Here is a 15,845-nt window from a genome sequence, read left to right as displayed (position 1 = left end):
GCCTTGTCTCTTTCGTCAGATTTGTTTATTTTGCTCTTTGCTCTTTGGGTTTGTCCTTTTGCACACGATTGGGTTACTGCATCCTGACAGGGGCGACAATGGTTGGTCCTTTTATAAGGACACTCTGTCTTTGTCGGGGGTCGATCTTTTTGAAAAAAAAATTTCGCAGGTCGCGTGTAGAAACGCGTGTAAAAGCGCGTGTAACCTGTCTGCAGAGTTTGTTCACGCGGATATACACGCGTTTCTGGACGGGTGTATACACGCGTTTTTTGACGGGTGTATACACGCGTTTCTGCAGGAGACTGCGGCCTTTCAGATTTCATGATTTGCAGGCAACTGACTTGAATGATGATATTTGTGTGAGTCAAGAGACAGCCCATGATGTACATGAAGATGTTTGTTGCAGGTTCTTTATGGATATTCCAGGTTCTTCATCCGATCCATTTGCGTACAGCAATTGGCTGATGGAGATGCTGAATCATTTTGGGCGCCAACCTGGTCCGGTTGAGCTTACAGAGTATATGTATGCCCATCCCCCTCCTTCCCTGCCTGGTGTCTATACCCCTACCGCGAGTATCCAAGGCACTCCAGTGCCGTCTATTCCTCCGAGTCCGACGAGACGGCATGCAGCTTCTCCTCTTCCACGTCCACCGAGGAGACATACCTCGTCCCAGACACTCACAGCCACCATCACGTGCTCCCTCAGAGCCACCGTCACGTCAGGGCTCACAGCCACCGTCACGTAGACAATCCCCCAGTCGTGACTCCACCCGCAGTAGTAGGAAGAGTGGGAGTGGAGGATGCGGCGGGTGCTTTGGTGGGGGAGGTGGGGGAAGTGGGGGAGGTAGTAGGGCACGCGGTGAGAGAGGAGATAGAGAGAGAAGAGTTAGAGGAGACAGTTCGGAAGAGGAGGAGATGAGAGAGATAGAGAGAGTAGTCTGCTATGATGTGACGGATAGGGGCGGGATAGTGATGGATGCGAGGGGGAGGGAGGTAATGGAGTACATGCGTGGGGTAGTATCAAACTCATATAGAAATTGTTTTATTAAATTTAAAGATCAAAATAGCCGATTAGTTGGGGAGGTGATAGAGGCTGTACATAGTCGGTACCCCAATCCCCCACATGCTACATTCTCGGATGTATGGAGGACGCGAATAAGGGAGATCTTAAGTAATAAAAGATCTCACCTTAAAAAACTCGCGTACGATGACCGGCTAAATGTAGCTGCGGGTGGCTATCCTGCCGAGAAACCTGCCACTGTGCACAAACGCGAGTGGAAGGAGGCAAAGAAACGAGCAGAGGGTGGCGTGAAGAGCAGGCAGCATGTGGAGGCACGACGGATCCAGATGGAGACCATTGGATCTTCGCATTTTGGATCTGGTGGCGTCGAGTCATGGGAGGCAGAGTTCGTAAGTATCCTGCCACTTTATTTGATTGTTTACTTAATTCATTGATTCTATGATTGTTTTAATCTTACAAATTGTGTTGATTATGATACAGCGAGGACGGGTTACGGGGAGGAAGCCCACAACCCACGATACTGCGTATGCTCGCCGGCATAGCAGACGTGACACGTGGGCCATCTTCAGAGCCGAGGGACGTATTACGGACGCGCAGTTTGAGATGGCCATGAGACCATACGGTCTTGAAAATTCGTAACGAATGGTTTTGGTTTATTGAATTGCATATATATATACTTATATACTATATATTACTTGAACAGGCACAAGCTGCTGATGATCCACCGGCCGCCGCTGCAGAGGGTGGACGTGAGCACTACTCCTCGGACATTCCGACCAATGTGAGCTCATCTGCTGAGCATGGAGGGAGCACCGAGTCATCATCTGGGTCTGAGTAGTACTCAGACTTATAGTATCACATTCCATATTGAGGATGTGATTGTATATATTTTTTTGTAAACTCAAGCCATGGGCTACTTCGAGATATGGACTCCCTTGTATACATGTATGAAATTTTGATAGTAATATTGAATTGATTGATCGATAGTATTACATTCATGTCTGTCTTGAATCGTGTAATGACAATGTATGCATTCATGTCGTTCTTGTCTTAATCTCCCTCGTGCATATGTTCTTCGTGGATGGTCTAATGCACACAAAAAAAAAACCAGAGAGTGCTATTGGGTGCTGGAATGCTGGAACAATATTCAGGCACCAAATAGCACTCTCTGGATTTTTTTTTTTGCTCTCTGTTCGCGTGTATCAACGCGTCAGACCTGCTAAAACTCGCGTGTATCTACGCGGATACCCTGGAAAATACGCGTGTATTAATGCGTATAAATCGGTAATTACGCGTGTATAAGCGCATCTAAATTAAATAAACGCGTGTACAGACGCAGGTAGAAACGCGTCTGGGACATTTGAACTGAACAGGACGCGGCTATACACCCGTGTATAAGCGCGTCTAAAATAACAAAAAGCGTGTATAGCCGCGTGTATCAACGCGTCTGTGAAAAGAACGCGGCTACACACCCGTGTATACGCGCGTCTGAGTGGTACTATACACGCGCTTTTACACGCATGTCTCTGGCCGCGATGATACACGCGCTGATACACGGGCTCGCTACTTTTTTTCACAAGTCATTTTTAGCGGCTAGGAGCGCGGGTATGAGCTCGATCCCTTGTAGTGGTACTCTCATGAAAGCCAAGAGCAACTGGTGCCCAGGGCTATAACAAGTGTTACCTTTCCCAGCTGGTGCCCAGGGCTATAACAAGTGTTACCTTTCCCAGCTGCAGCAATGTCGACAGCTTCATTTATAAGTTTATGAGCACTCTTTTCGTAATTTGATTTATAGGCTTTCATCGTGGCTTCGATCGTATAAGAGAGAGTATGCTGTAATTTGATTTACAGGCTTTGATCGTGTTGCTGTAATTTGATTTGCACCACGATAATTATTATTCACATAATAATAAGAGAGTATGCTGTAATTTGATTTACAGTACGATAATTATTATACACACGATAATAATTAAAATTTCATTACTATTCCTTTAATTTTAAATATGTTTTAAATTTTTGAGATAAGTTAAAATTTTTGTGTCGGTATCAGGGTTCATAATTAAATATTTAAATTTAATCTACATTAAGGTTAGCACTAAGGTTCCAAACCTTAATGTGCCTAAGGTTTTTTTACCAAAAATTAAACATGAGCACCTCAAAAAAACAAATTAATGTGTTAGAGTGAATATGTTTATAAATGTTGTTTTGTCATAGCTTTTAATTAATTAAAGCCTCTTTTTTTTGTATTATAGGCTCATTTCGATATGGTTTTCGGTCTCGTTTTACTATGGTTCGAGTGCCAGTTCTGCATGGCAACGGCAGTCCTGCATTCTCGACACTCAACCTTCCCTCTGGCTCCTTCGAGAGCTCTGTCCTTGTGCTTCTCTGGCTCCCTCGAGAGCTCTATCCTCATGCTCCTCTGGCTCCTTTGAGAGCTCTGTGTTTGTGCTCTTCATTACATGGCTGCTTCTCCGTGGTCTTCGGAACTCTGCTTGCAGCTTGCAGTTCGTATGGATTTTTCTAGGTGAATCGATTCTTGCTCATGTGTCTTCATTTGCTTGGTTCTCGGTCCGCTATCGCTCTATTGCTATGTATGGTGACTATGGTGCTGTGTCAAGTATATAACGTTGAATCGATGCTTGTTTTGCATGCATTGTTAAACATGTCTAAGCCATCTTCTTCCATTCGTGCATCTCACCGGCGTCGAAGAGCAAGTTCTCTTCCTTTTGTTCATGAATACGTGTCTGTGTCCTCCCTTCCGTTACCTACCATGCCTGCTGACTGTCCTATATGTTCAACTTCTAGGAAAGCTGTATCCGAATCGAACAAGGAAAACATCCCTCCTCGTGTGGTCCTTCCTCTGAAGGTTCTGCAGTATTGCAGAGCCTGAGGGGAGTCAAATGCAAAGCTCGTTCTTCAGGTGCTGTAGCCTCTTTTCCGTTTGTTTCACTGCTTTCATCATTTTTCTTTACGCTGATTTGCATTGTTTTTCCTATAGGTAGCTCTGACACTTCTTGTGCTACTGTGAAGAGGAAAAATACAGACACCGAGGCAATCTCTTCTCCTCACTGGGCAGCAGACGGAATTTCGGCATGCCCGAAATTTCCCAATCATGCAAATTTGAAGATGCTAGAGATCTCTGTAAAACGGTGGGTATCAACAACACAGATGTGGATATGTCCCTCTAGGATAATCTCGTTGAGTTCGTACGCCATAATTGCACGCAAACACTTTTCTCCCTCGAAAGAGGTGGTACACTTCCAGATGGTGGCTCAAATACTATCCACATCTATCGTTGCCGTCGACAAGTGTGTCAAACAATGTTTGATGTGGAATGTCAGCAAACCACCCGGTGCCATTGTCATGTGCCATGCATTACGTCAGATAAAAATGCACACCTTCAAGGGCATGGTGGGCTATTGCCTCAAGGACCTGCATAAGCCTCACTTCCGCTTTCATGCCCACAATATTTTTGCAAAAGAAATCTCCAGAGGCAGAACCTTGTACGTCCAGTTTGGCCAAGGTGACCTCAAAAACAGGGTATGTCTTACCCCTATCAATGTCTTTGAACGTGCCTTTGTATACAAATGGAGAATTATATTCTCAACAAATGGTCCGTGACACTTGGTGTCACCCTCCTAAAAATGATGAGAAGCGGGAAATACTTTCCCAGCGCCCAATGGATAATCCCGAAGGCCGGCAACGGTATGGATTCCGCCAAAGCCCATGCGGTTTGGAAATGCTTGAAGACTTCGGACTTGGCAGACATCTCCGATATCAAAAAAGTTTTCTTTAGGAATCACTACATTGAAGGCGAGGTAGCAAGGTACTTCCTGCAGAATCCTGATGAGAAAGAGCAGCACGCCGAACAAGAAGAGGGACAAGGAATTCTGGAAGAGGAGCACAATGGCATTGCAATGAACCAAATAGGTAACGAAAGAAATCCCATAGTGGTTGAGGAAAGCCCACCGGACGTCGATCTGAATGAACCGTATATAAGTTTCTCACTCATAATGGATGTGCTACAAATTATTTTGTTTGACCTTGGTATCAATAAACTTTCTATAAATACGAATATTGTAGCAAGGCCACAAAATATGTCAACCTTAAATGAAAAAGTAGGATTTCAAGTTGATCATCAAATGGTTGGAACAAGCAACTCCACATCAAAAAAAGCTTGTGACCATGAATATGGAATCTTCATCTTCATACAAGGAAGCTTTCCAGATATGTCATAACATGTGCATAAAGCAAGATGTCATGTTGGTCATTGGATGGTTAGAAAAAGTGGTTGTGCATCAAAACTTGTGAGCGAGTAGCGAGTGGGTACTAAATTTAGAATCCAGTGCAGGAGATACATACCCCAATTGGGAGGCATGGGTGCTACCGTTGGGAACAGAAAATACACTAGTATAATTTTCTATTTTAAAGATTTTGCAAGGGTGAAAAACGAAGAGATTGAAAAGCAAGAACAAATCCTTTGCGAACACGGCTGTAATGGAGTGGTTAAAGCGGACGAAGTCCCAGCTGATGGTGTGGGTTCGATCCGTGCTCTCTACGGTGTTGCACGTCCATGTAACCGGAGTTGGATGTGTGAGTAGTGTATATAAACTGGTGTTTCTCGCCTTTTTTTTAAAGAACAAAGCCTTTGCATTTCCAATCCTCGCTTTGAATCAACTCAATATGCAATGTAGATGTGTGATAATCATTCTATTCTATGCACACACACGCGCGCGCGCGCGCCCTTGCATGCATGCACATTTCTACACGATATTGTGTGGACTCTATGTGTTTGAAGACAGTAACACTTTCTTTGACCCATTACTTATGCTCTCATATTCTTATAAACTCCATTTACTATATCCATTGGCTACTTGTGTAAGTAGTTTTGTATGTACTTATAAGAACACACGCATTTCTACGTAGAATTGTGTGGACTCTCTTCATTTCAAGGTAATAACACTTTCTTTGACCCATTACTTATGCTCTTATATTCTTATAAACTCCACTTTCTATATACGTTGGCTACTAGTGCAAATAGTTGTGTGTACTTATATGAACCCAAATCTCTAGGCATGCATAATTAAAAGACATGTCCCTACAAACTTTTTCCTAAAGAACAACATAAGGGCCCTTGTAAGTGGAAACAAGTGTACAAGCTAGTTGCGAGGACACCTAAGCATAACGACCTTTTTCCGAGAGGCTAAAGCATGGCCCTATTAAGTATAGAAAACGTGGACATGTGGTGATGTTAGATACATGGTATTGCCTAAAGAATAAGCAAAGAAAGTGCTTGTGTTTGTATGTGAATATGTCTATCTCTAGCATGCATAATTAAAAGATATGTCTTGACATGAGTCTCTACAAATGACCTAAGAACAACATATGAGCCCTTGTAGGTAGAAAAAGTGTGCAAGCTAGTTGTGAGAATATCTAGACATAATGACCTTTTTCCTAGAGGTTTAAAGAATGGGCCATATAAGTATAGAAAAGGTGGACATGTGGTGATATCAAATATTCGAAAAATCATGGTATAACCTAAAGAATAAGCCAAGAGAGTGTTTGTGTTTGTATGTGAACATATCTATCACCTTTCAAATGACTCTTTTGAAGTCTTTCACTAGAATGCATCTTTTGAATCCTATTGATTGCAATGTAAAACATTGAAAAACGTTCTTTAGCATTTTGATATTAATAGCCTTGCTAGATGTATATAGATATGTCCATCTCTAGCATGCATAATTAAAAGATATGTCTTGACATGAGTCTCTACAAATGACCTAAGAACAACATATAAGCCCTTATATCTAGGCATAATGACCTTTTTCCTAGAGGTTAAAGAATGAGTCATATAAGTATAGAAAAGGTGGATATGTGGTGATGTCAAATATTCAAAAAATCATGGTATGGCCTAAAGAATAAGCCAAGAGAGTGTTTCTCTTTGTATGTGAACATGTTCCAAATAACTCTTTTGAAGTCTTCCACTAGAAAGCAAAGTTTGGACTTTAACGAGAATCACAAATTTATTGACCCAAAATTCTGGTATGGTGGTTAGGTATATGGTTTTACAAAGAAGCATAAAAGACAAAGAAGGGGAGATATTTATATGCTTAAGAACTCATGTTGACAATATTTACAATCCTAGATGTTGAATGGGAATAAGCAAGTTCTTGAGTTATCATAATAGACCAACAGAAGCTGGAAAAAAACAACTTCCATGCCTGAAAGTTCAGAATGACCAATTTCTTTATGGTGGATAAAAAATTTTAAAACTGTGAAAAGAGACGATAAAAAGTCTCCTGAGTTGTCTGAAGAGTTTGCCACTCCAATAGATATAAAGACATTCAAAGATTAGAACCAAGGTATTTTCTTCCAATTAATGTCACAAACCATTACAACATCAAGGTGCAAGAAGCGAGACTTTAACCCAAGAGTGTGTGTGTGTGTGTGTGTGAGAGAGAGAGAGAGAGAGAGAGAGAGAGCATAATAAGTTTGTATTTACAAGGCTGCGGACTTCTAATCGACAAACAACACAAGACAAACGAGAAAAAGGCATGTTTTTAGTCTTTTTAATGAACATATGTCCATCGACCTGATAAGAGTTCTATGGTTGTGTTTGCAAGTTAAGCCAATCAATGTGCTAATATGAGAGCGAGAGAGAAAGAGAGAGAGATTTTTATCAACATCTTGTGATTTAATGTGTGCTCTTCAATCTTCCTTGACCGTCCCGTTGTCGTCTTAATGCTATACTAATGGTATCGTGTAGATTTGTGTTTCATCACTTTCTTTAACTTCGCAACGATTCATATTTCCTCTCGGTCCCAATTTCCGAGCTTGGAGCTTTTCTTTAGTGTAGCATTATGTCGGAGGTGTCCTCGATGATGTCATAGTGTCCACAAGCAAGAGCTTTGGCATGCTTGATTTCATGTGAAACTAACTCTGCATGTGAACTTACACTCGTAGATAAAGTGTGCTTTATAGGGTGATAATTTATGGTGCCAGAGTTGATATGGGAGGAGAGGATGTGACAGAAAGATTGATAATTTCCACCTTCCATAGAAAGCCCGGCTCTCCCAGTCAAAAATGTTTAAAAATAAATCAAACCAATTCTTGAACTCGACAAAACACCTATACACCTCGTGTCAGCTTCTCTTTCCTATTTTTGATCTTTTGAATTTTGTTCCTCCCAAAAAAGGAGGGGGGTGTGGTTGGAGAGGTGCAGTGGTAAGCTCACAACGGATTTGCTGCTTCTCTGAAGAAGAATGAAGCACACCCCATAAGTCATAGACGGGAAGAAGCTAAAAGCCCCGATTGTAATTTAAGGAATCGGTAGGTCTATCATGAGACCCTACAAGCTGAAATGCTGCACAGCGTGCTCGAGCGCTTGCTGACTTGGCCCCAATCTCCCTCATTTTCAAGCCATTCTTGTAGATTTTGAATATATGGACGAAATTTACACTCTCCATCTTCGCCAGATAAGGAGTCTCCTCCACGTCAGCCTAATCAAGACACCAACACCCACAAGCCCGAGACATGAACACACACACACACACACACAGGCCCTCGACAACAGTTCAACGATTAAAAGCCATAATACAGACTTGAAAAATAGATTACTTCTCTAAATCCAAAAAGATGATGCTATTTGAGATATGATTAAAAAGATGATGCCATTTGTGGCATAATTAAATTGTTATATATATATATATATATATACCTAGATGAATCCAGGAACATGCCCAAATTCACCTTTTAGGAACGTGCATGTTATATACTCATGGTAGTCAACCCACAAGACTATATAACTATCAACTCCATTATGCATAGTATGGACTAGATACTACGACATCCAAGCCTGCAATGTAACACGCTAATGAAAAGGTTCTCCAACCTTCACTACATGCTGCTGTGTAATAAGAAGATGGCACACAACACCATCATGTAATCATTTGTGTAGACTGGATACACTGTATTCCCCACCCAAGAAACGGACAGGTAAAGGATTGCCCATCTATCCTTGACAGCAGGCAGTCTGGATGAGCCCCGGCCTGACAGGCATGGGTTGGGTTTTGTATCCAGCCTTAGAAAAGGCATAACCATCTCTCCCATTAGTAGGGGAGTCCTCACCCGCCCATCCAATAGGTGGAAGTCACTGGAGGAGATGTCTGTAAAGGCCCTTACATAATGTGAAATTAAAACAGGGTGAACAACCCTTTTTTGCTATATGCAAGCAGGGTATGCATATGCGATCCAGCAGACGTTTGTGAGTTCATCCATCCATTCTGTTACGCACCGGTTTTCCCCCCTGCCATGTGTCACTCTCTCTAACATCTTCTCTAATCTCTAAAACCATCTTCTCCAATCTCTGAAACCATCTCCTCTCCTCCTTTAACCACGTGGCAGGGATGTACAAAGGGGCAGACAGTGCACGGGTGGAGGCAGTGCCTAAGCAACACGCAGGTGCAGAACTAAAAACCTTTAACTGCATCCTCAGCACCCAAAATTGGGTGCAGTCCCAAGTACAACTGAAGCCACTTCAAAACCATGAGCAAGCATGCAGGATGGCCCACATAAATTAGCACCACATACCTGGAGAAGTGACAGCTTCTTGAAACTGCTCTTTGTTTGATACGTTTACCATGTCACCGCCAAATTTCATATTGTATATCTCATTGCCCCAAGACTTCTTGAGAGCAACTTGTGCCTCGAAGAATCTCCGTGTGACATCTTGGTCCCCAGGAATATCCTTCAGTAGCGCTTCATAGTCATTCAGAGCATCCGCCCAACGCTCTAGCTGTCCATATGAACCATTGTATTAACGAATTAGAAAGGCAAACAGAGAAAGCCTAGCTCAAAGGTACTCTCTCTCTCTCAATCTCACCCATCTCATTAGAATGCTACAGTTGAAAGAATATCATAGGCGACACCTTTGCATAACAATCCGCCCTTCTCATAAGTGCCTTGGTATAGTTGGGTTGCACATCCAATGCAGCATTACAGTCCTCAACAGCTTTCTCCCACTGCCCTATCTTGGATCTGCAAGCAGCTCTATTGCAAAGTAATACCGCATTAGCAGGATCACTTTCAAGGCCTTCACCATAAGCTGCACAAGCCTCAAAAAACTTGCCCGCCTTGAAAAGCTCATTTCCCGAGCTGCGGGCATAACAAACCACACGGGCCTTTCTCAATATATTGGTAACCTCTCTTCTCGGATCCACACGGACAGCCGACTCAGCAGCCACTACAGCCTCTTCAAACCTATCAAATACCTACCTAAGGTCAAGCGGGAACAATTGAAGGGGAATTTTATAATGAAACACACCACTATGCACTACTGAGCATTTATGATACCTGCCACGTGCCACGTCAACATGCGCTCGAACCACAAAAAGGAAGGAGTCAGCAGGTGTGACCCCAAGCTTTATTAGAGCACCCTCCACTTTCTGAGCTATGGACAAGACAACATTGGCCTCTTCAGGCCGATGGAGCCTCAACAATGCCTCCGCTTTGTACCCAAAGACCTGCAGCGTTTGTAAGGTCAAGAATTTTGATGTTAGGATACATCGATTTGAAGCACTGGAGCTCCATTAGCTGTCCAAGTCTCCAGCACTTGGATGCAATTATGAGAAGGTTTTGCAGCAGATAATGTATGTGGACATAATGGGAGGGAATTACACCGACCTGGGGTGCAGAATCTGCTCCTGCCGCGACTGCCGCATCACTCTCTCTGATAACAGACTTCCAATTGGCCTCCTTCCTCATCTCTATGCATTTGGAAATATGCTTTTTAACCTCTTCCACACGTTGAAACTCTCCCAAATTACTCTGTTGTCCTGCTGCTTGGAAGTGCAGTTTAGAGCTCTCCACAAGGCCCAACCTGCATAGCACAACCGCAAGTCAAACACGAACTATACCAACATATGCTACATACAATGGGCACCTAGCTGCAAGGAAAATCCTCTACCTTAGATAAAGTGAGGCTGCTCTTTGATGGGCGCGCACATAACAAGGATCAAGTTTGATAGCCTCCTCACATTCATGCACGGCCTCCGGCAGACACCCAAGTCCGCACAGAGCAGCAGCTTTGTTACTTCGATAGGAGGCTTGCCCTGGAGATAAAGAGATGGCCCTCTCATATAAAGAGAGCGCTTCAGCAAAACTCCCCTTTCTGTATAACTCATTTCCAATGTTTTTTACTTCTTCTGGGTTACTGCTACAAAACCCTTGTTTCACCAAGACGCTTTCACTCATGGGATCATCGCCTGACCCGGCTGCTTCTACTCCACTCTTTAAAGCATCACTTTTACCCAAGCCCTTGACATTTCTTAGGCTGCCAGAATTCAATATATTCCCATTTGTACAAGTCAGTCCATGGTTGGGATTAAGAATGTTTCCAATCGTGCAGTCCATCCTTCCGTTGCTCTTTTCATTTCTTGTGTTTGATACACCATTCATACCATCCCGGTTTCCTTTACACAAATTCCCCATGTTGGGGATGCTTGCTGGATTGGACCTGGGTGGACTGCCTTCCGTGGACCTTCCTCCTTTTGCTGCACGTGTGCCAGTATTGATTCTTCCACCAGTAATGTTCCCTTCAAATGAAGTTCTGGGTGTGGTGGTGCTGCCTTTGGAGCTGCTGTCGCTTGAATCAGGAGAAGCTTTTGGTGAACAGTTTGTGCTCGATTTGACAATGGTGTTCCGACTGGTGCTGGCCAACTCGCCGGAGGTCCGTGGACTGGACGTAGAGCTGCTTGAGCCATGGCCATTGCCACCCATGCTGAACTCGCCAGAATGCCTTGGTGTGGAAGTGCCTCGGTTGGTGACAGTAGAGCTCCCCATAACATTTCCATTGACAGGAATGCTGAACTCCCCTGAGTTCCTTGGAGTAGATGTACCTCCTCTGCTGATAGCGGTAGGGCCTTGGCTTGAAGAGCTTGATCTGGGATTGATAGCCCCTCCTCGGCCAACAATGTTACCTATCCCCCTCACATTGTTGCCAGTTGTACTTGCTCCATTGCCCAGGGTGTTGCTCTCGAGGTGAGCTTTCATTCCGTTACCCACATCTTGGGAGAGGCTGCCACCATTTGAACTCCCACTGCTAGAAATAGTTTCTACATGTCCACCACCACTTCCTACCTTAAGACTGCCTGCTGCACGACCCCCACCATTCAGACCCCCTCTGGGAGCATTAAGATTTCCTAAAGCTGACAAACTGCTTTCTGATGACTTTTTGGATTTAGTAGGCTCTTCAGTATTACGATTGGCGTAGGCAACCTGAGGAGATATTTCTGCAGTGTCCATGTTCCCATCAACCACCATGGAAAGGCCAGTGGTCGGGCGATGAGAGCCATTGGTGGGGCCGCCCAGTTTGCCGCCTCCTATGTACAGCCCCCCATTTTGAGAATTTGAAACTGGGAGATCAACCATGCCACTCACTCTACCCTTTGATCCCTCATTGCCTGCATTAGCAATCCCCACAGTTCTGTTTCCAAGCCTGTTTCTTTCATGGGAAAAGCTCCCTCCGTGACAGGAGTTCCTGTCTTCCCTCCCTCCATTGACGTGTGAAGAGTTGTGGCTTGTAGCATTACTCTTAGGGTTTTTCTGATAAACCTCTAAATCTCCATGCGTTCCATTGATGGGTCTTTTTAAACCTGCTGAGTAGAGCTCTATGGAACCTGCAGTAGACTTCTTGCCTTCAACATGACACTCTTCCATTTCATAAAAAATCGACAATGCTGAATTCTCAACTGGTTTAAGAAAATCAAAAAGTGAGATAAACCCAGATTGAGCTTTTGCAGCTGCTTTACTCAAGGTATCTTAACCTGGACCCCAACTTTCCATAGATTGTGATAGATTGAGCTTAGAAGCTGGCCAAAGGTTTGCCTTAACAAAAAGCAGGGTTACACTGCTGAGTTGAATGTACCCAATGTGTTGATCCTTTCTCCTTGAAATTGATAGATCCGTCTAGCTCAAGAGAGCAACGTAGAACCACAGCAGTGATCACATCTTAAGATGGCCCCTAGCCCATATTTGATGTGATAGGTGTGATGCATGATGGCTTAAAGGAAAATCTGTGACCGATGCTCTCCGGTCTGAGAGGAAGGTGAGCAATTGCTGCTATTACAGATTATTGACTGAGCCATGATTCAAGGGGTTTGAACTGTGATGTTTAAGCAGATCGTGATGAAGTGTCCAGGGTTTGCTGTCTTTTTTCAAAAAAAATTTGCCGTAGTGGGCAGTGAGATTTCTAACAGATAAGGGGGGAAATGTTCAACACTAAACTCAAGGCTGCAAAAGACTAGGATAAGGCGAGGGTTTGTGTGCAGCGCCGAAGCAGAAAAATCACAGAAGAAACCCAGCCGCGGGGAGAGAGAGAGAGAGAGAGACAAGCCCACCTGTTCAAATCACGGGAGCCATAGAACTTACTGACCGACCACTGTGGCTGCTTCGAATGTGAAAGACGTAGCGGCCACCCACCAACAATGCAACTTCAAGAGAAGCTCCACGCTCTCATCGAGAGACCATTACAACAAGAGCTGAAGAGACAGGATAGACGGCGAGAGAATACAGAAAGGCTTGTTTCAGATAAGAGAAGAGAAAAAGAGACGAACAGAAGCCTCGGGGCTAAAGAGCCAAGTGGGCTTTGGCCAAAAGTATGTGAGTAATGAGCCTCTCTTCTTAATAGTGGGCTGTCCCAAAAAATTAAAAATTAAAACAATAAAAATTTCACAAAATCAACGAAGGAAAAAATAGGAATTGTCTAACAAAATAGAATTTGTTATCAATAAAAATGAATGAAATTCCATGCCCCGATGCATTCCTCATGTGGTCCTTCCCCCTCGTACCTCACGCCTACGTGGCGCCAGCTCGATCCCCTACCCAACCGCCAACCGTCCCTCCATGTGCCCTGTCCAGGGGACCCCACCTTGCAGGCGGCCACGTGGCTGTCCAGCCGGCCACCTGCCACTGGCCCACCGTCCACGAGACCGTGACGGATCCTTTTTGACCTCCTCACGCCCACGTCTTCGCCACGTGGCTGGGCTCCACTTTCCACGTCGGCCAAAACCGGCCTTTTTCTGGTTACTAACAGACATTTTTTCACTAAACGTGTATCCTTCAGATAAAGCAAGTCACCTAACGGCCATTTTTCTCACAAAAATCTTATGTCTCTCTCAATAGATTTTTATTTCTCATAATATGAACTCACATGACGTACAATTTTTTGTTTTTCGAGCCGGGGTCAGAAGCGAGCAAGCTCATTCTGAGGCTCGAAATGACGTACAATCTCCAGTAGGTTAACACTTCATGCTTGGGACTTCAACACCTTACCGCTAGGCTGTGTCTCCATTGGCAAGTAGGTTCTTCTCTTTCATTGGGTCTGGAGGTTTCAACACCTTTTTGCCATCCATGGTATCTTATTTCTCTTTTGGATCAAAATGATTATGATTAAAACTATTACACTATCACACACTTCACCCACCCACTCTTCACTTTCTTTGAAAACACAACAGCAACAACATTGTTATTTTGGTCATGTCCCATGTCTTTGTACATTTCATCATTTTTACTCATGTACCATGTAACTCCTTTTCTTCTTCGGCAAATATTTAGAAGGTATTGTGTGCTTACTTATACTACCCCCTTCTCACATAAAGTATGACATGTATATAGTTGGAGCTAAAGTGGCTTCCCAAAGTTTTCTAGCACCCATAGATTGTGAGGCTATTTTACATGAGATTCAAGCTTCAACTTTCAAGCTTGTCCTTCTGAACACCCTTTTTTAAGTGGAATTTGAGGCTCGTCTCCCAAAAAAATTTTAAATCACAATGTTGCCAATTTTAAACAATAGGATTCAAACCCATGACGTTGTGCTTGGGACTTCAATCCTTTAACCTAGATGGTTACATGGCAAGGAACAAACAACTTTTTTTTAAAACCCTGGATACTTCTATGTGCTCTTGAAATGGTTCAACATCCTAAGGTTGTGCTTGTGTATCCTTCTTCTCATAAATATATGACAATCTCAAAACCACAAAGATGAATTATAAATATTTCTTCCCACATGTCAAGTATAAAAGTGTGAGACATTATCACTTTTCCTTTTGAAAAGAGTGATGGGTGCTTTGGCTAAGTCAATTATAGAGATCAAAAGTGTCTTTTTCCATAATGTCAAAGCAATATGGCTTTATCTACACTCCAAGTACCAGGCGTATCCATTAAGTTGAATCATTCTAAAATCTTGAAAGTTTCTAAAAACTTGCTTATCTTTAGTTATTTTAAACAAAACACTGAGCTATTTCCTCTTAAAGAATCTAATCTTTTGAGTCCACTTTAAGCTAGAAAGCTCAAGACGTTTGTAGATAAGCTCTCATACACAAAAAAGATTAAATTGAGCGTCATACCAAAAATCGTAAGTTACGAATGACTAGTGTGGTTATTTAGATAGCCATTAAAATTTTAAATCTCTTTACTATAGACTTTTTCATTGATTATCGTATATAATTAAGGCATGCATGTGTATAGTGGGTGTGTGGGTGTATGCAATGCATCCTTATTATGCAAGTAGAACGTATTATTGGTTAAAATTTTAAGTAGAACACAGCATTTGTTAAAATTTTAAGCTTCCAATATACACAAGTCCCTACTTACACTATTTTAATCACCCTTACTTTTTACAATATATAGAATTAACTTTAACTTTACACTTCTTTATATTCTTGAAAATTACTAGGAGAGAGAGAGAGAGAGAGAGAGAGAGAGAGAGTATACATTCCCATAAACAAACAAAAACAAAAATAGTGAAGACTAAAATGAACATTTTCAT

General features: G+C 42.9%; 1 protein-coding gene across 2 annotated transcripts; it reads right to left on the bottom strand.

The window, feature by feature from the left end:
- Positions 1-8,062: 8,062 nt before the first annotated feature.
- Positions 8,063-13,670, bottom strand: LOC147613513 (TPR repeat-containing thioredoxin TTL1-like). Of its 2 annotated transcripts, XM_086781482.1 has the most exons (6): positions 10,986-13,670; positions 10,703-10,898; positions 10,373-10,542; positions 9,949-10,279; positions 9,611-9,815; positions 8,063-8,520 (listed from the first exon to the last, which is right to left on the bottom strand). In XM_086781482.1, exons 1-6 carry the CDS (start codon positions 12,734-12,736, stop codon positions 8,516-8,518), a joined length of 2,658 nt encoding a protein of 885 aa, XP_086637608.1. In that variant the 5' UTR covers positions 12,737-13,670; the 3' UTR covers positions 8,063-8,515. The 2 variants fall into 2 exon arrangements, with proteins under 2 accessions (XP_086637608.1, XP_086637607.1); XM_086781481.1 differs by lacking the exon at positions 8,063-8,520 and having other exon boundaries at positions 9,483-9,815.
- Between the last annotated feature and the right edge of the window lie 2,175 nt (positions 13,671-15,845).

Source organism: Cibotium barometz, chromosome 43, assembly GCF_041138505.1.
Source record: "Cibotium barometz isolate CiBa-2024 chromosome 43, ASM4113850v1, whole genome shotgun sequence".
NCBI classification, from domain to species: Eukaryota; Viridiplantae; Streptophyta; class Polypodiopsida; order Cyatheales; family Cibotiaceae; genus Cibotium; species Cibotium barometz.
This window is presented reverse-complemented; position numbering and strand designations above follow the sequence as displayed.